The sequence below is a fragment of the Rhinichthys klamathensis genome, unplaced genomic scaffold (assembly GCF_029890125.1).
Source record: "Rhinichthys klamathensis goyatoka isolate OS25496 unplaced genomic scaffold, OSU_Roscu_1.1 h1tg000134l_1, whole genome shotgun sequence".
NCBI classification, from domain to species: domain Eukaryota; kingdom Metazoa; phylum Chordata; class Actinopteri; order Cypriniformes; family Leuciscidae; genus Rhinichthys; species Rhinichthys klamathensis.
In genome coordinates, this window is record NW_026606669.1 from 1183175 (window position 1) to 1203501 (window position 20327).

The 20327-nt window shown below is 40.9% G+C and overlaps 1 protein-coding gene across 1 annotated transcript; it reads right to left on the reverse strand.

Annotated features, from left to right (window-relative positions):
- Positions 1–1529: 1529 nt before the first annotated feature.
- On the reverse strand, positions 1530–14618 carry atp1b3a (ATPase Na+/K+ transporting subunit beta 3a). The gene is made up of 7 exons (XM_056257023.1): positions 14314–14618; positions 10432–10560; positions 9578–9676; positions 9275–9462; positions 5916–5966; positions 2994–3080; positions 1530–2315 (listed from the first exon to the last, which is right to left on the reverse strand). Exons 1-7 carry the CDS (start codon positions 14426–14428, stop codon positions 2148–2150), a joined length of 837 nt encoding a protein of 278 aa, XP_056112998.1. The 5' UTR covers positions 14429–14618; the 3' UTR covers positions 1530–2147.
- Between the last annotated feature and the right edge of the window lie 5709 nt (positions 14619–20327).

A 20327-nucleotide genomic window follows, 5' to 3' on the forward strand; every position in this document is an offset into this window, starting at 1 on the left:
TGACATAAAATGGACCAAATGAATTATTTGTTCTTTGTCTTTGCCAGTGTTTTTACTTTTTGTCAGTTAAGTAAAAATGGTTAAATATAATTGTATATAAGGTTTGAGAATGATTCTAAATAGAAATGTCAGATATTCGAAATGGGTCAATAAAATATCTCTTTCTTTTACAGATTTATTTCTGATCTTTTTCCCCTCCTAATCTGTGTTTTTGGCGCTAATCAGTAAACCTCTACTATCTTGGCACTGATCAAATCACTGAATTTAAATGAAGAGTCACAGTTCACTTGCAGAGGTTTTAATGTTTCCATGTTTTCACTCATACATGTTCCTGAGATAACGGAATCTTAAGATTAATCTCACACATAATGCACCAATGGAAATCGTTGGTGCACGCTAAAAAACCTGCAAGAGTCAAAACCTAAAAATATTCCCCAGATTAAGGAGTCAAATCACAAAGTTCTGGGCTGAATTCAGTACACCACACTTATCTTGTAAAGCGATAATCTGGCTTACACTCGCGTACTTAAATCAACCTCTAATCCTTGCAACCTCCAGTCTGATTTGCTGAACCAAGATGACTCGCACTCACCAGTCTCTCACCAATTTATGATCTACGTTGAGATCATAGAATAGCAGTCTGGTTTCAAAGTTACATCACTCCTGAGCTTTTTTTAGGCAAGGAACAAGTAGAGATGGTGTTCATAATACAGTTAATATGTGCTGTTTATGACTGAGAATACACAAGTAAGTTAGAAGCTGGAATTCTCCAGGTGGCAAAGCTAAAGACCCTGTTAAGCCAAACAGATCCCACTCCTTCTTATCAAGTAATATTGAAAATGAGCTTATGTGTGAGTTAGTGAGAGTGTAGGCAAAAGTGATCAAATTTTTTTCTGACCAGCTATTAGAATGCAAAATTAAACAGTAATAATAATAATAAATGTTATATTTGTCTTAAAATAACATGGTTATTTTATAAAAAAAATTATTTTGTCATGGACCCCCTCGTGGTCCCAGTTAAAATGGTCCTGGCCTAACACGTGACTTGACTATAAGTATCCCACAAACACTATAAATGCAAAAGCTGGACATTCAAAAGTGTATACTTAACGTTCACAGGCGACTTTGCTACATTGGCCAGCTTAAAAGACCAACTATGTACATAGACTGAAACAGATTCTCGTCGCTGTGACTAAATGTGGTCAACTAATCAGTTGACGCAGACCACTGATTTATTGATAGCTGCTGGCAGGAACAGACAGTGCTATGTTTGGTTGAGCACTGTGACATGGTTAAGTTAAACAAATACGACGTATGGCACCGTATGCATGTTTCAGTGCAGTAAGAGTTCAAATGTAAATACAATCATGCTTGTATATTTCAAACAAATTGCTATTTAGCACAATTGTTGTCATTTTGAAGAAAGAAAAAGACAGGTTTATGCATCTCTATTGTTTTGTTAAAGAACTCTGTTCAACAACACTGTCTTAACGCCATCATGTGGTACATTCAGGATATAACAGACCATCTACAACCACTACTTTCATGTGTTTTCTTTTTATTTGTCAAAATAGCATTTTTTTACCAAGGTGTTAAATGGCTCTTAAGGCATCTGCATGAATGAGGATCCATGCAGAGGTTATGAATATCATTTAGGTTAAAAATTTGGCTCCTCCCGTATTTCATATTTCAAAAATGTGTCAAATAATACCACTTTTTCAACAATTCTTACAGCAATATGACAATACGATCATTAAATATATTCACACAGAGCAACACAAACACAAAAAAACACCAACCAAGGATTAAGATAGCAACTAACCCGTCTCATCCAGTACAATGTAAACAAAATCCCTTTAAGGGTACAACGTAATGATGTTAAAGAATTCGAAACATCTAGGGAATGCAAGGCCCAGGGTTAAAATACAATTAAACGTTCAGAGACGCTCACGTCTTCAGCAGGAAGAGGTGCTTGGCAGGAGACTAAACAGGGGGATTCATTAACAAAAATCAATCAGTCATGCCTGTCTGTGGAGTGTTAAATTAGGTCCTTTCGACCTGCTGAGGACCAGCAGGACGTACATGGGAGGGACAACAGGGAGTAAAGTAGTGCAAGTACCCCTTTATTGTCCGCACCAGCAACTGCTTTATTCGGTCACCAGGACCCGAAAGGTGACGCGGCCAAGAAACTTGTCACGCTCGTCGTTGTTCTTGAGGTTGGAGCCCTCTACCTTGCACTCTACAATCAGCTCAGAGTTATAGTCTTCCTTCTTAAGCAACAGCTTTACAGCAACCAGAGGCTGAACGTAACCCTTCTATTGAGGATCAGAGACAGAAAAACAGAGGTGAAATAATGTGTACTTCACTACACACACACACATACACAATCAAATTAAGATCTAATACTATATTTTCTGAGAGAAATGTCATCATAACATAGTTTAGAGTACCATTGTACTTGTCCGTCGTTTTTTCTTTAAAATTTGTGCTCTGAAGATGAACAAAGGTCTTACGGGTTTGGGACGACATGGGGGTAAGTCATTTTTGGGAGAACTAACCCTTTAATAGGGCCAATTTTGTGAGGATTTAAAAACAGAAATGTGAAGGGTACTTTATAAAAGTACTTTTAAAAGGCACATTAAAACTTCTATATTTGATTACTTCAGGGTTTATGGCATTTCATTATGGCAATAAAGTTGTAAAATTGGATACACAGAAAAGCCGATTTCTTTTCACACAAAAATCATGTTAACACATTGTTTTGTTATCTTATATCTATACAAATTAAATATTTTAACAGTTATGAATTGACCCCAATCACTTCGATTGTATGTGCCTCACTGTAATCTATACTTGAACCTTTTTTTTTAGAAAAGGACAGACAAGTGGAATTGTTTTAGTGCTATTCAACATGCTACAACTACTGTTGATTGAGCTTAGCTTGTATTGAACCTGGAATATTCCTTTAAGCATGTGCTGAGCGCCGTACTTACATGTGTCTTTTTCCCATAGTAAGGGAAGTACATCCTATCAATAGTCCCCTCATGGGGGAAATACTCCATCTGAAGAGGTTTCTCACTCTGAAGAGAAGCAAGAAAATACCGTCAGACAACAGAAGACAACAGACTGTCACTGGGTGAGAGTGGATGATGCCATTTGATGTACACAAAAAATGGCTAAACACTAAGCTTTTAAATAGTCTTAACCACAAATTATTGGTCAGGAAATTAGAAAAAAAGAAAGTAAATGCACTTCTTATTGCTGTCTCAGAAAAACATCACAGACAATAAAGTTTTTGGCAGAATATGGGAAGTTGTGTGTGTGATGAATTACAATGACACACCACGAGTTGCATTGTGATGCTCCAGAGCGGTGTCTTCGAAAATCTGCTAAGTAATATAATAATAAATGCATCTCTACCCCAGTGAAGAATAGAGGAAGAGTGTCATTGTGTGGTGAGCCTTTTTAGCGGCAGGTATTAGTGAGCTACTCCACTGTGAAAAGTTATTTAATGCTTTGGAGTACAGGAGAATATTGCAGAATGGCTTGCTTTCCACAAATGAAAAGTTGCTATCTAAAGAGGAATGATCAATGTTATTTTCAACAAGACAATGCTTCGGCCCAAACGGCAAAGACAACCAAAAAGTGGCCATCAGGCTCATGTTTTGGCCTGGTCAGAGTCCAGATTGGCCTGACTTCGTCATACTCATATTCTAGTCAGAATGTGAGTCTGATACTGCTCCATAGGGCTTAGATTATGAGGCGTGTCTTAACCGAACCAAAAAAAAAAAAAAAATTGGATAGACCTACAACCAATCAGAGCAACGCAGTAAGTGACGTATGTTGAGCTACACATAGTTGTCAACAGAACTCAACTGCACGCACGCTGGAAGAAGTAGTAAAATAATGAGTGTTGCTTCTTTTACTTGGTCCTCCATGAGTGCGACCAAAGGGGAAACCACAACGACCACAGGGTTTTCATTGCGTCCCATCTTCTTAGTGACCATCGGAGCCAGCTGATAAAATAAACTTTTGCCGAATCCCGTAGGAAGGACGGCAAACACATTTTGCCGATCGACAAATGCCTTGATTGCAGTTCTCTGTTCGTCTTTTAAAATGAATGCGCTGTCGATTTCTTTTACAACAGACGCAATAGCGGAATCTCTACATCTCGAATCTCCAGCTGCAGTCAACTTTGAGGAAAACCAGTTCAACCCAAGCGCTCTTTGATAACGTGATGATTACGTAACTGCAGATCATCTGTCCATCATCGTATAAAGCCCGCCCTGGCAATTTGATTGGCCCGGCGATTTCTGAACCGATCATAATTACTCCTCAATGGATCGAGTCCAGACCGAACTTCCCGACCAAAAAAATTTGTGGGCGGGGTTAGGGCTGGCATCCAGGCTAAGTCCAGATATGAACCCTAGTGAATATGTGGTCTCACATTAAACTCAGTCGAACTGGGAGACATTTTTCAGCTACTCGTGAGCTGTTTGAAGAACACTGACTCTTCTTCCTGTAAAAGCTGTCTGCAAGTTTACCACACCTCTTAAAAATTTCAAGAAAACAAAGGGGAAGGCTATTTCAATGCTGAGTTACTTTATCCACAGTATTTGTGCCATACTTGTTCATTTCCAGACCAGTGATTTGTGATTAAAATGGTTAAGACCATTAAAAGGCCACTAAATAGTTTGCCATTTTTAGCTTTGCATCACTGATATAAATCATCCATTTGACATATACAGCAGATGCAGCGTAATAACACATTTGAATGCAGTGCATAATTAATCCCAGCAGAAGAAGCAGACCTTGCTTTGGAGAAAATAAGCGCTGAAAGACATGCTGCTGCGTTGCCATGCTAAATAAATTACAATTTGCCCCAGTATTAGGCATCCATCTTGATCAAAAGTAGCATTAGCAACTCATCTAAGAAAATATTTAAATGATAAACTGCGAGAATAGTCAATCAATCGATTGTGATTAGGGATGCATGAGATATCAGCCGATATTACAGATTTTTCAATTTATTTGAATTCGTTGATATTATATATTTAATTGTGCACATAATTAATTACCTTTGCCACCATCTAACACGCACTTACAAAGTTAATCTTTAATTACAATAACAGTTCCCTAAATTCACCTGTAACATTTAAAATTATTGATCTTAGTTTTTAGTTGTTTATTTATAGTTCATTTTAGATAATATTTAACATATCAGCGCATCCCTAATTCTGATAAGATGTTATTTCTATGTTAAAGCTTGCAGAAAGTCTGAAGTAAGGAATGACAGCATATAGATAAGAGACATGCTCAATCACATCGGTGGCAAATGACCGGGTGAATGAGAGAGACCATATATACAGTGATCTTACCCATCACTTTACTAAGGAGTTCAACTGGCAGCATGCAATTGAGACACGAGAGGAAAAGGAAAAAAAAAAACACACATTTGAGAGGATGGAGTAACAATTTGAAATTCAAGCAGGAGACACAACAACATATAAATCAAACCTTAAAGCTGAAATCCATAAGAAAACTGCAGAAAACACTGACAAACACCCAAGAGGTTCTGGTCCTACATTGGCTGCTTTGCAGAGCAATGAAACACCTTAAAAGGGTTAGAGCTGTATGGGGACCAATCAGACCTCTGCTTTGCTGACATCATACGCTATCATTGGTCACGTGATTTTTACCTTCATTATAGCTTGGTGTAAGCGAACCAAAATGATTAATGATTAAGGAAAATGATTGAGTGATTCTCTTTTAAATTGCAGCTTTAATCCACAAAAAACACCACAGATACAAACTTGTACATTTATGATCTTATATGGTCTACTATATCTTAATATCAGAAATGTAAATTCAATTCTTTAATCTACTTCCATATTAAACAGGTTTACAATTGTTACCTTTGATGTGCAGCTGATGTACGGATCTCCAGATGGCCTGAGACCAATGACCTGAGGGTAAAGAATAATGCTATATCACCCTCAGTCAGTAAGTAGATATGAACACCTAGCCAATTTGATAATGCATTATTAATTTGGAATGAAATGTTTTGTATTCACCACCATTCAAATCTTTGGGGTTTATTATTTTTGAAAGATCTATTTCAATGCATTTTAAAATGTAATGTATTGCTGTGATGGCAAAGCTGAATTTTCAGCAGCCATTACTCCAGTCTTTCTTTCTTTCTTTCTTTCTTTCTTTCTTTCTTTCTTTAGATGTTTAAGATTCATTGTTTCTAAAAACCTTATAACTGATTTTGGATTTACTTGAATAAAAACCTTTTTAAAAGTTTCAACAGATTAAAACAAAGTTCCTCAAATGGGTAGAAGTATTACAGTCCAGTAAAATATGTTTTAATGGACAGTGGATTCTGACAAGATGAACACTTGATGAACAAAGAACGAACAAAGAATTTTCTCCTGATAGTAAAAATTTGTGTGCAAGTTTCCTACCCGGCATCCTGTGTCAATGACTTGACCCCAGCGATTATTATAAGGGAAAAAGATGTCTTGTCCCAACATCAAGATTTATTTCACGTAAATTTTTGTTTAAGCACTGATGCATTTAATGTTGCTTTCAGGTCTGTGAAAGGTATAGAGCATTTTACTGGTTCCGTAGAACCTAGCGCCATCCACTCCAGCTCCTCCTGAAGAGGCGGCGTCCACTCTTAAACTTTCTATTTACCCTGACATGACCAGAGAAGCCGTCCTTGAACTCTCTGCCCGTCCTGTTACGGCAAAAGAGGCTGACTCTGAACTCTCCACCTGTCCTGTATTGGCAAAGGAGGCCTTCTCTGAACCCTCTGTGCTTCCTGTTACTGTCACAGAGGCTGTTCGTAACCTCTCTATTCCAGTTCCACCACCTCTGCCTGGTCCGCCCTAGCCACCTGCCCTGGCTCTGATCCTCCTCAATCTCCAGTTCCACCAGCTCTGCCTGGTCCGCCCTAGCCACCTGCCCTGCCGCCTCCGCCCTGACTCTGATCCTCCTCAATCTCCAGTTCCACCAGCTCTGCCTGGTCCGCCCTAGCCACCTGCCCTGCCGCCTCCGCCCTGACTCTGATCCTCCTCAATCTTCAGTTCCACCACACTGGCCCTCCATCATCATTTGTTGCAAAAGCTGCTGCCACTTGATTTCCAAATTTAGATCCATCTGTGTATATTGGGATATGTTGTGGGAACATTGCTTTTATATTGCCAGCAGCCATATCACCCTGTAGCCCAAGACTGGTTGCCCACTGAAGCTAAGCATGGCTGAGCCTGGTTAGTACCTGGATGGGAGACCTTCTGAGAAAACCAGGTTGCTGCTGGAAGAGGTGTTAGTGAGGCCAGCAGGGGGCGCTCACCCTGTGGTCTGTGTGGGTCCTGACGCCCCAGTATAGTGACGGGGACACTATACTGTCAAAGAGCACCGTCCTTCGGATGAGACGTTAAACCGAGGCCCTGACTCTCTGTGGTCATTTAAAATCCCAGGATGTCTTTCGAAAGAGTAGGGGTAACCCCGGCATCCTGGCCAAATTTGCCCAGTGGCCTCTGTCCATCATGGCCTCCTAATAATTCCCATATATATATATATACACACTGATTGGCTTCATCACTCTGTCTCCTCTCCACCAGTAAGCTGGTGTGTGGTGAGCGTTCTGGCGCACTATGGCTGCCGTCGCATCATCCAAGTGGATGCTGCACATTGGTGGTGGTTGAGGAGATTCCCCCTTCCATGTGAAGCGCTTTGAGTGCCTAGAAAAGCGCTATTTAAATGTAATGAATTATTATTATTATTATTATATCCAGAAATTGCTGGGGATAATCATTTCGATGAGTTTTTTATTTCTGGTTTCTTGCTAAATCCAGATGGATTTGGGGCTTTTTGAGATCCCATTCATGGAAAAAAAAAATTGTGACAGTTCCAAAATGTTTAAATCCACTTTCAGATTCTCCAGATGGCTTATATTGCATAGACCAAATGGACGGATGTAACTTGGCTTTCAATATTATTGAACGGTGAACGCTGAATTGAAAAACTGCTGAATAGGCTGGATTTTCCTCATTTGTTTTGAGGTTGGTGTGGTTACATATTGTAAAGCCAACTTTAAGCATCTGTCACATATTTTTATTCATTAAAAAATAAAGGAAACTTTCAGAATTAGTTTTGTCCTAATTTCTATAGGCTACTTGAAAGAGATAAGCACATGATCTTTTATTTTGACGGAAACTGCATCAAGCTTTTATTTTGGCGGAAAACATGTTTACAAACGTGTCTCATTACAATTCTAGTAAAATCCAGTAATCGTCAACTATGCAGATCTGGAAATAATGTGTAACTGGGTAATGGGTTCCTACATTCATTACATAGCCTAAGTGTTTTGAAAGTAGAGAGTAATGCTTACCGGACTCTACTCTCACTCATCTGTCTCCTTATCCTCACTAACACTATCATCATCAGCCACAGGAGCTGATGAAGGTCCTGCTGCTGCACAAAACATATCTGTTATTTTGACACATTTTACACCGTCTGCTTGAAGGGTAAAAGCGTCTGCTTTTTTTCACGCTATTTCTCTGCACACTCCTTGCGTTTCTTGTCCATCTCTCTGACTATTTTGATAGTTACAAACTGACTGCATGCTCGCTCAGATTCCAAAGGGGAGATGTTTAACGATGTGATTGGGCCAGCCCAGTGTCAATCAAGAAAATAACCACTGGGCCGCTGATCTACGTGTTTCATGGGCCTACGTGTTTCATGGGCCAAGTTTTATGTGCCGTTCAGACAAAAAAATAAATGACAAAAAAGTATTAGATGTATCATCCCAAAAAGCACATCGGCCCACCGGGAAAATGCCTGGTCTGCCAGATGGCCAGTCCACCCCTGCTAGTATCCATGTACTTGTTTCTGTAGCAAATGCATTACTCCACTCTTCAGTGTCACATGATCATTCTAGTAATATGCTGACTGACTTATATGCTGGCTCAAGAAACATTTTTCTTCTTCTTATTATTATTATTATCATTAATTAAAACAGTGGTACTGCTTAATATTTTTGTGGAAACCGTGATACATTTATTTTCAGGATTCTTTAATGGATAGAAAGTAGAAATGAACAGCATTTATCTGAAATAGACTAAACTGCCTTTAAACTGTCTTTACTGTCACTTCTGAACAATTTAATGCATCCTTGCTGAATTAAAAATAATAAATTTCTTTCAACAAAAAAATAAATCATACCGACCCGAAACTTTTGAATGGTAGTGCATGTTAGGTTACTCACCCTATTCATCTTGACAATAAAACACGGCTGCCCTTTAGCATAGCCGAAAGTGGTGTCCTCCATCCCAGAGCAATGGTGGAGTAAACTCCTCTTAAACTGGCACACCTTCTTCAGAGGTTCCTCATCCTGCTCAGAGTACTGACCCGCCATACACAAGTCATTTTTGGCTTGCTCTGAGTCATTATACTCTGGAAATGGAAAACAGACAAATAATAAATAAACAAGACTATAGTATCCAAGTACTACGCAACCAGATGAGAAATTATTAAAAAAGCAGGGTGAGGGAAAGTGTAGAGCACTTACGATGCAGAAACGATTCTAGATGCTGAACGTACTGGCCATATTCAAGAGATTCTGATCTGTTAAAAACTATATTCAAAGAGTTTGGCCTGATAACCAACCCTGTGAAAAGGAAAAAGTTAGTTATATATTAAATATATTACTTTTTTAAAGGGGACCTTCTATGCCCCTTTTTACAAGATATTATATGTGTCAGGTGTCCCCAGAATGTGAATGTGAAATGATACCCCACAGATAATTTATTTTACATTTATTATGTTGTATATGCCCATTTTTGAGTGGAAGGAAAAACATACTGTTCTCGTGCATGTATCTTTAAATGCAAATGAGCTGCTGCTCCCCACCCTGTTTTCCAGAACAGGGCAGAGCCTGTATGGCTACAGATACTCTGCCAAAAACTAACAAAACATCTGTTTGGTTTTGATTATCATTTCTATCATACTCACGCTAACGTGACATTGCAGTTCTTTATCATCATGAAAGTGTATTATCTGCACGTGTCTTAAAGCCATTTCAGTCTAAACTTCAGATATGTGGTTTTCTGAGCGCACACACCCAAAGCTGGATGTCAGACGGTGTGTCGCGTGAATATTAAGTTCACATAAACAGTCATTTTTATTATTATAGGGTGGTTGTGTACACACACTGTCGACACATTTATGTTCAAACACCACGTAAAAGTTCATTTCGCATAATAGGCCCCTTTTAAATAATTTATAACTTTGAAATATGTAGCCATGAGACCTTTTCATTTTCACTTTTTAATTAACACTTACTGTCAAATTTACTACAAATTTTATGTTGCACTATATACACAGTACAGCCTGATAGTAAGTGCTGCACACTGACAAACTCACCTGGGGATGCGACACGATCTTGATACTTTGGCGTGTCGTCATTCAGCATCTGAAGCATCACCCACATAGTGAAGACAAACATGGCAGCCAAGAAGCCATAGAATACCAAGTAAAAGAGGAGGATGATGCCTGAAAGACAGTACCTTTGAAAATCATTTATTGCTAGGCAGAACTGAATTGATAAGACCCCTGTTAAAAAGCTTTAAAAAAATAGATATTTCATACATACATTTACACAGTATAAAATATAAACATAACCAACCAATGCATTCATAACAGAACCAACCAAATCATAACATTTTGCTGGGGTTTCTTTTAGAGCTCATTTTAATCTGACCCATACATTACAAGCTTATCCATTTTCAATGTATTTCTCTCTCTGAGATACTTAATTCTGATTGGTCATTCGCGGATTTTCAATTTCAGTCATTTATCCCAGTATAGTTACACTGTGTAGCTTTTTTTTAATAATAAAAAAAGTTATGAGAGAGTCCAAAATCAATCACGATTAATCGATTCTAAAATGAAAGTTTGTTTATATAATATATGTGTATATATATATAATATATATATGTGTGTACACACACACACAGACAGACACTATATATAGTATATATATATAAATATAATATATATACACACATATTATACACACGTATATTATAGTTTAACAAACTTTTATTTTAGAATCGATTAATCATGATTCATCGATTTGACAGCACTAATTTAAACCAATGAAAAATGCAGATCCTGTTGTAAAATAAATAATACTGAAAAATCCCTTTTTAAAACTGCGGTTTCATTACCCCATGAAGATTTTGACTCATTTATATTTTAGGCTGTATGAATGGATTTCGTGAGAAATTGCATATATAGGTCAGTTGCCTGTGCGTGTCGCATCATTTTCCTACACAGAGAAAAGTAGCTCTGGCTACTGTGGTGCTTGTATCGTGTAAGTGGCGTAAATTTCCCACGGATCATTCAAAACAGCAAACCTCCGGGGAGATACCAGCTGTAAAAACAAAAGCTGTGTCCCAAGTCAAGGGGCTTCATCCTTCGAAGGCTGCGTTAGAAGGCCAAATGTGTCACAGCAGAACGACAAAGGCTGTCCCAATTCAAAGGCTCCTTCAGATGCGGCCTTTAAATGAGTGGATTAGTGCTGTTCAGTTAGCGAATGAATCAGTCTTTTGAGCCGGTTCTTTTTATTGAACTGGTTGAACCAATTCACCAAACCGGACTGAACCATCTGAAACGGTCGGTTACGCAATCAAAAGTTAAACTTTCGATCAAAAATCAAACTCACTTTCAGACATGCCAGACAGTCACTCTGACTCGAAATTAACCAATATCCAGGATGCCTATTTTTGCCAACTCATTCAGCACTCCAGTTAGTCCATCAGTACACAGTACACAGCTGTTATGTTTATTTTTTTAAATGTATGTTTCTAATAAGTAACTAGATAAGAACATTTGGGGTGCGAGTCTTTGCAGTTTACGTTGTAGAACAAAATGTCAAAGATGTCGTCAAGTTATGTTTCCCACAGGCTTTATTTAACTCATAAAAAGAAAAAAATGATTTTAAAAGCCCATAGGAAAATCTGGAGAGACTCAGTGGCGAATTAGACTTCCGGGTTTTGAAGTCATCCATGCACCACTCTATTGGGACCATACTTCGAAGGACACAGTTAAAGAAAACTACTATTTATGTGACCATCCGTTCTGATAGGATTGAAATAAAGGTGAAAATAATTTAGTAATTTATCTTATATATATTCACAATGTAGTAAAATAATGCAACAGTCCCATTCAGCCAGTGGCGTACCGCACATCTGTGAGAACACCCCCCCCCCCCCCACACACACACACACACACACACACTCCCCTGCCCCGCAAAGCACGTGATGGGACCCCTCCCACCAGCAGTGATGGCATGTATGAAAATCTGTTGTGTGCCTGCTGCTCATGTCTGTCTCCCCCACTTACATACAGTAATTGATTTAATGGTATAAATATCTGATTTTGCAAGCAGTGAATTATCATTGCATTGATGCATTCAATGTTATTATTAATAACATTATATAGGCCTAGACTATATAATGTAGGCTTATGTTATGTGTAGTGATTTTGATATAGGCTATGAAGCCTAAATATAGCCTAGTTCTTTTTAGTCAGACTAAAATCCCAGCACCAATACTTTTAATGAATTTGCAGGCAAACTACATTTTGAGAAGAACCTCAGAAAGTGTGAGCTGACCATTAACAGATCTGTTGGCCGGGTGGGGTAACTATGTTTTTTTTTTTTTTTTTTTTTGCAAAATAAAAATAATATACCTAGTCTAATAATAATAGTAATAATTATAAAAGTTGCCTCAGCAAAGACCAAGCCTAAAGACTGCATATTTTATTTGATTTATTTGTTAAAATCAGCTATTGGCACACTTCTGCTATAACGGTCGGTAACACAGCGCGTCAAGGCCTGCGGGGCTGTCTATAGGCTACTTTACAAATGGGCGATGGAAACAACTGTGACGTTATTTTGGGTATTTTAGCACTGTTTTCTATGATTCCCTGTTTGCCTTTTTTTAGCTATTTTATTTTAATCTTTAGTCAATTGAGTGTAGATCTAAAAAATAAAAAAGCAAAGGCTACTGGTAAATAGGCCTAGATGAATCTGCGACATAGCCCATCATTGGATGGGGGGGCCGGGCCCACACACTGCATGGCTGCGGGGGTGTCCCGTACGCCAAATCATTCAGCAGTTTATTTTTTTATTTATTTTTTTGCCTGTAAAAAAATCAAAGGTGTCATTCGAACAGAAGGTTTAGTGAGGCGCAAAAACGGAAAGATTCCCCACAGGCCAGGCGACGTCACGGCGCTCAGCGACGACACTTTGATGTAACCGAGCGCTCTGACGTTGCAATTTAGGTCTATGATCTTCAAAATGAACGAGAATGCATGGGTTTTTGAATAGGGGTCATTATTTAGGCTGACTGAAAGCGTCTAATCCCTAGGCTTTTAATCATTTAGACGCGCACTGTATCGTCAAGATAATCAGCTGAATTGACAAGGCATAATGGGCCTTAGGTCAATAAGAACAAGAGAAGGTTAATCACACTAGCCTTTCTCTCGTTAAGCAGTCAACACAGTAGCCTATTTAGAGTTTCTGAAGATCTCGTTATTTTTAAGACAGTTATTTAATCAGCACACAAATGTTTTCGCTAGCTAGTGTAAACAAGAGCCTTGCTCAGATAAATAAACATGTAGGCTACGTAGATTAAAACCACACTAGTCTGGAATAAAAAGCTTATTTGGCCACTGAGCCGTCTAATGACGTTTATTAGCATCAGAATTGGTTTTCGCTCCACAGTGAATTTTAACTGCGAAACACAATCGTTTCGTTCCATTTTTAAACCAAAATAATAATAATAATAACTTAAAAAAATACCAGGCATTAAAGAAATGCTTCCGTTTATTATTTTTAACATTAATATCCGTAACTTTGTAGCAAGTAACGTTATTGATTCCGAATCCAAATGTTGTCATTGAGGTTTTTACCCGAGAAGACGTGCGTGCCATACGACCTGAAGATGTCGAGCATTGAGCAACATTATTTACAGTGTAGATCATTCGAAACGCAGAGAGATGAAGACATTAAAATGTCACTGATGTCATCAGGGAATGAGTTGATGACATTAAGATGCCGGAATGCCTAAGATAACGATGCTTTCGTCATTTTCAACGCACACTCGTCTTCATTCATGACCCTAGGGGCTCTTCATGTTTAATAAGCGTTACAGTGTCCTTCTGTCATAAAAATCCGTCTATAATGTATGCAAACTGCACATTTCATGAATGACGCCGTTAGGGTTTCTGTCAACTCACCCCAATTTCTACCAGTCCGACCGAAGAATTCTCCAGTTCTTGGATTGTAGATCACGTCTTTCCAGTTACTCTCAGGCTCTTTGCCCTCCGCTGGTTTTTCGCTCTTTTTAGACATGCTTGTAATTTAGGCGCAACTGATGAAAAAGAGTAGCCTACGTGTCTGTGTGATGCGAGCTGTTTGATGTGGCTGATGCTCTGGTGAAAGAGCGAAGAACCTCCGGTCTCTGACGTCTCCAAATGTTCCTGATTCTAAACTGGTCCAACAGACCTGGACCGACAGCAGCACGTTATGTTGTGGGGGGAGGGCACGAAGGGGCAGCTGTGTCACGCATGCGTACACAGTGCAACCCTGAAATTGTTACAAATTTATTGTGAATTTTATACCGGAGAATCTTGATGATCATCGGCACTATTGTATTATGCATTAAGCATGCTATATGGTATGAGAAGGTCGTATCATGGTACTGAATTATTAGGCTACCGTATCTCTACTGAATTATTAGGCTACCATATTCATTTCCCATGCTTTTACATGCTAAGTAGTACAAAAGCCTACTCTTGGTGTTACCATGGTGCATGTTCAAAAATATATATATATAAATACACTAATAGCCTATTAATAACACCAGTAATAATAATTATAAATGTATGGTCTGGTGTTGGAATGTTTTTCATTTAAATTGCTGTTTAGTTTCTAATTTTAGTTTTCAGATAAATGTTTACTCATGGGACTCATGATTTGACAGACACTTATTCTGAGATTCTATGATGAAGAAATTCAACCAGTAACTCCAACTATTCCAAATAACAAGTGGGAAAGTTTTAAACACCTTTTAAAAACAGTGTGCATGCATGTAAAGCTTTAATCTTTTGTACTTGGCTGATAAGCGGATATTCACAAACCTGTACTAAATAATCAACCAGAACTTGATAAAACCCCTTAAACAGGTAATAGATTGAGGTAAACCTCTAACAAGAATGGAAGAAATAAAAGGGAACAAAGTGAAGAACTGCTAAATGAATGCTATTCCCATCACTATTTTCTTCTGCTTTCTGAGCACAGCTGGGCTGTAATGAGGCTGTTAAAATTAGTGATGACCTCAGTAACTAATGACTTATGTAACACACAAAACATGAATTTGTTCAATGGTATGAATTATGAATTGAAAGCTAAAATTCCTCAGCTAAAAAGTGTAATGCTCTACATTTCTTATTTAAGGTTAGTTGAATAAAATCAGCCATTTCAGATCATTCATTTGAACAAATACTGCTTTTCATTCGTCTTTCTTTGTGTGCTTCTGAAATGTTTGATAGTGTTTACGTTTAAAGCTCCAGTCCGTAACTTTTTATCCAAAATAAATTTGAGCAAGTACATAACCAGCCACAGTGTTCAAAATGATCTGCTTGCCTTAGCTCGATTCAAAACGGTAAGCTTGTAATAATGTTTTTAATTCCAGTGGTACTGGTGGATTTCCGCGGGAAATTCGAGCATGTCTTTGCGTGATTACGTCACATCTGTAGTCTACACCCTATGGTCTACACATAAAGAATAGGCTTGTTTGAGATGCGCCTTGCCTCGCCTGAAATGTAGTCGAGAGTAGGCGGCTGCAGTGAGGGGAGGAGTGAAAAAAGCGCAGACACGCCGGACATGTCTTCTCGCACATGTTCTTGCAGTGGATCATCAGACCCCTGTGAGATCAAAGGCGGATATCGCGGGATTCACGCCCGTGCACGGTGTTGCTAATAAACTGGATGTAATTTAAGTTGTTGCTTTTATATGAAAATAAATATAGTGAACAAGACACCCAAAGTACTTATTTAATTCCAATTTAAATAGGCCTAAGTGTTTATCAATAATTTTTTCTTTAATACAGACGTGTTTTTATTAAAAAATAAATAAATAAATTACATCACATAGATCGCACTGTCAGAGAGTTTGGAATATCCACACATAATTTATACACATAAAACATGATATCAGAGTTTTAAAATCATGATTTTAAAATAGAACAATACATCACGATTGTTTAAACCAATGAGCATTAAGCTGTGTCATCAGCAAGTCATTTCCCATCGTGCTTTTGATCAGCGCAGTCGGTGGAGAGCAACTGCACTCGACTGCAGAATCCAAAACGTGCGCCTTGTGGTCGCGAGAGTGTTTTGACATACGTCAGCATGACATCAGAGCAAGGCGGACCGCACTCGGACACATTTCTAACTGGCATGCATTTCGCAGTGATCACCGGTGATCGGTTCTGAGAACCACTGCTGATAGCCACCGCCAGTCAAGGCCCGTGAGCCAGCGTAGTGATCGACCAGGTAACACCGAAGTCGTCCTAGCACGAAGCGGAAAGAGAGAGGGCTCGTGTCTCGCACTAGCCGGACCACCCTCGAAAAAAACACCAAAACTTCCCACAGCTCCCTGTTCAGTTCAGGCGGCTGGGGATTTTATTATTGTAAACAGGCCCGCAGCAGTGAGCGCGTCTTTGCAAACAAACGCCGTTTTCACTGCGACCCAAATAAAGCACAAAAAGAGCATGTTTCACAATTACAATACACGGGTTCACGGTCCCCCTTCACTAGGTGGCCCCCTCCCTGTTGTAACACTGACTTCCCCCCGGGCAAAAGCCTGTATAGTCAGTCAAACACTCAGTATGTGCACAAATCACATTATAAGGGTATCAGGTCCCCCTATGTTAGGCGGCCCGTCCCATTCAGTGTGTCAAGACCTAGCCACACGGGCCATGGCCTGGCAAGCCATCCCCGGTGTGTCGAGTTGGGACATAAACACTATAAAGCGAGGCTACTCGCTCCAATTCGCTCGCAGACCCCCGGAATTCCAGGCGGTTATCGAGACGTCGGTGAGAAGCAGCGTGGGTGGGTCACCTGCTTCGCACCGAAGTTCAGAATTTATTAGCAAAAGGAGCGATAGAATCAGTCCCTCCCACGCTAATGTATTCGGGGTTTTACAGCTGCTATTTTCTAGTCCCAAAGAAAGACGGCGGACTCAGACCCATACTAGATCTGAGACATTTGAACAAGGCTCTCATGAGACGGCCTTTCAAAATGTTAACACTCAAACAAATTCTTGCGCAAGTTCGTCCGGGCGATTGGTTTGTTACAATGGATCTGAAAGATGCATATTTTCATATTCAGATCGTTACAGGCCATTATTGAGAATTGCCTTTGAGGGGAGGGCATATCAATACACCGTCCTGCCGTTCGGTCTGTCCCTGGCACCCTGCACATTCACGAAATGTATGGATGCAGCGCTCTCCCCACTGAAAAGTCAGGGAGTGCGCGTGCTGAATTATCTCGACGACTGGCTGGTGCTGGCGCAGTCGAGAGATGAACTGATAGTTCACAGGGATTTGATTATCGGCCATCTAAAATGCCTGATGGCAGCTGCATCATCAGTACTCCACTTGGGATTATTGCGCATGCGCCCGCTGCAGGACTGGCTGAAACGCCGTGTGCCAACCCATGCATGGCAGTCAAGCAGCCTGCGCATTATGGTGAATCACGGGTGTTTAAGAACACTGATTCCCTGGTGGGCTCAGGACTGGTACCACAATGGGGTGACCATGGGGGTAGTTTCCAGAAGGAAGGTGGTTTTTACAGACGCGTCCAACCTGGGTTGGGGAGCACTGCATGAGGGCAAGCCTTCCTACGGCCTCTGGTCGAGCACAGAGCAGAGCTTACATATCAACTGTCTGGAAATGAAAGCAGTTGGTTTGGCCCTGAAAGCTTTTCTGTCAAACCTCAGGGGTCACCACGTCCTGGTCAGTACGGACAACATGTCAGTGGTGGCCTACATAAATCTCCAGGGTGGTATCAGGTCAGGCAACCTGTATGCTATGGCGAGGGACCTCCTCCTGTGGGCACAGGCCAATCTGAGCTCTCTGAGAGCATAGCACATCCCGGGCATCCAAAATTTGGGCGCGGATATGCTCTCATGGGGCAACACTCCCCTAAGCGAGTGGTCCCTGAACCCCCAGATGGTCAGTCTAATATGGGAGATGTTCGCCGAGGCCGAAGTCGACTTTTTTGCCTCGAGAGCCAACACCCTGCAGGGTGTTCTTCTCGAAGAACAGGGACGCGCTGGCTCATCCCTGGCCCAGCCGCCCCCTTTATGTTTTTTCCCCGTCTCGATGATCCCACAAGTTCAAGTTGGCCTGTTCCAATGAGGAAGGATCTCCTCACACAGGCCAACGGAACGATATGGCATCCCCGACCCGATTTATGGGCCCTCCATGTGTGGCCCCTAAACGGGTACCCGGGGACCTTCCTGACAGGGTCTTAAGCACTATCTCTGAAGCAAGGGCCCCGTCTACTCGGCGCCTTTATGCTTTGAAGTGGTCGGGTTTTTCCAGCTGGTGCTCGAAAAATCGAGTTGACCCAGAGTCATGTGAGGTATCTGTGGTGCTCTCCTTCCTGGAGGAGCTACTGGATGCGGGCCGCACCCCGTCCACGCTCAAAGTTTACGTTGCAGCCATCGCAGCGCATGATGCTTTGGTGGCTGGCCAATCACTGGGGAGAAATGACCTGGTGGTAAAGTTTCTGAAAGGCGCTAGGAGGATTAACTCCTCCAGGCCCACTTCGGTGCCGCCTTGGGACCTCTCCACGTTCCTTAGGGCCCTGAAGGGACCGCCTTTTGAGCCGCTCCAGTCGGTTGATCTAAAACCACTCTCGCTACAGACTGCTCTCCTGTTGGCATTGGCATCTATCAAGCGAGTGGGAGATCTGCAGGTGCTCTCTGTGAGTCCTGCATGTTTGGAGTTTGGAACGGATGACTCCAGAGTCATTCTCAAACCCAGGCATGGTTACGTACCCAAGGTGCTCTCAACGCTGTTTAGAGCACAAGTTATTACGCTATTAGCCCTTCCCCCTTCTGCCGAGGATGGGGAGGTTAATCTTCTCTACCCTGTCAGGGCGCTGAGAATCTATTTGGAGCGTTCTGCGTCTTTTAGACAGTCAGAACAGCTGTTTGTCTGCTTTGGTGGCCGATCTAAGGGTGATCCAGTCACTAAGCAAAGACTGTCTAGATGGATAGTGGATGCCATCTCTATGGCCTATACCTCAGTGGGTCAGGTTTGCCCTATAGGTGTCAAAGCCCATTCGAATAGAGGCATGGCCTCGTCATGGGCTTGGTCATCTGGTTTTCCCATTCAAGATATTTGTGATGCGGCCGGCTGGTCCTCGCCGTCCACATTTATGAAGTTCTATAATATGGAGGTACCTTCTCTGCAGGCAAAGGTGCTTTCGGTATGATTGAGACCTGACGGTGTCTGGTCTTGTCTACAAAATTACTGTGCATAATCACATACATATTTATATAAAACCCGCTTCAGCCGGTTATAAAGTTATACTAATAATCCCCATGGTGTCTGGTTTTGTTAGTATATTCTGTTAGTTGTTACTGACTTTTATGTATTATTCAGGCCCGACGGTGTCTGGTCTGTTATATAATTATATACATATATTTATTGGGTTCTGGCTTGTTCTGTTAGCTGAGTTGCAGTGCAACCAGTTACTTAGGGTGCGGCGTTTTGCATGGCGTCCCCACTGCGTATAGCTACGCAATACGAAGTGACCGTTCGAAAGGGAACTACTCGGTTACTATCGTAACCTCAGTTCCCTGATACCCCTTTTCAACCAACAAGAACCGGGTGCTGATTCAGAGCCAGAGCCAGAGCTGGTTCGGAGTTGGTTCGACTGACAAGCTTACTAAGAACCGGTTTGCCTTTCCACCGGCTAGAGAGCCACAACAGAGCCAGATCTTACGTCACTGCATACGTCTCATGTTGCCCAGCAACGCTAGTGCGGTAGCGCCAAACACAAATACGCCAGGCTTGTTCGAGATGCATCGGCTTCTCGCAGATCGATCGCCGCATGACATCAAAGCACTACGAAAGCGATCCAAAAGCCTCTGGCTCTGGCTCCGAACCAGCACCAGCTCTGCCTTGGTGGAAAAGGGGTATGAGAGAGGGAACGAGTATTGCGTAGCCGGCCGC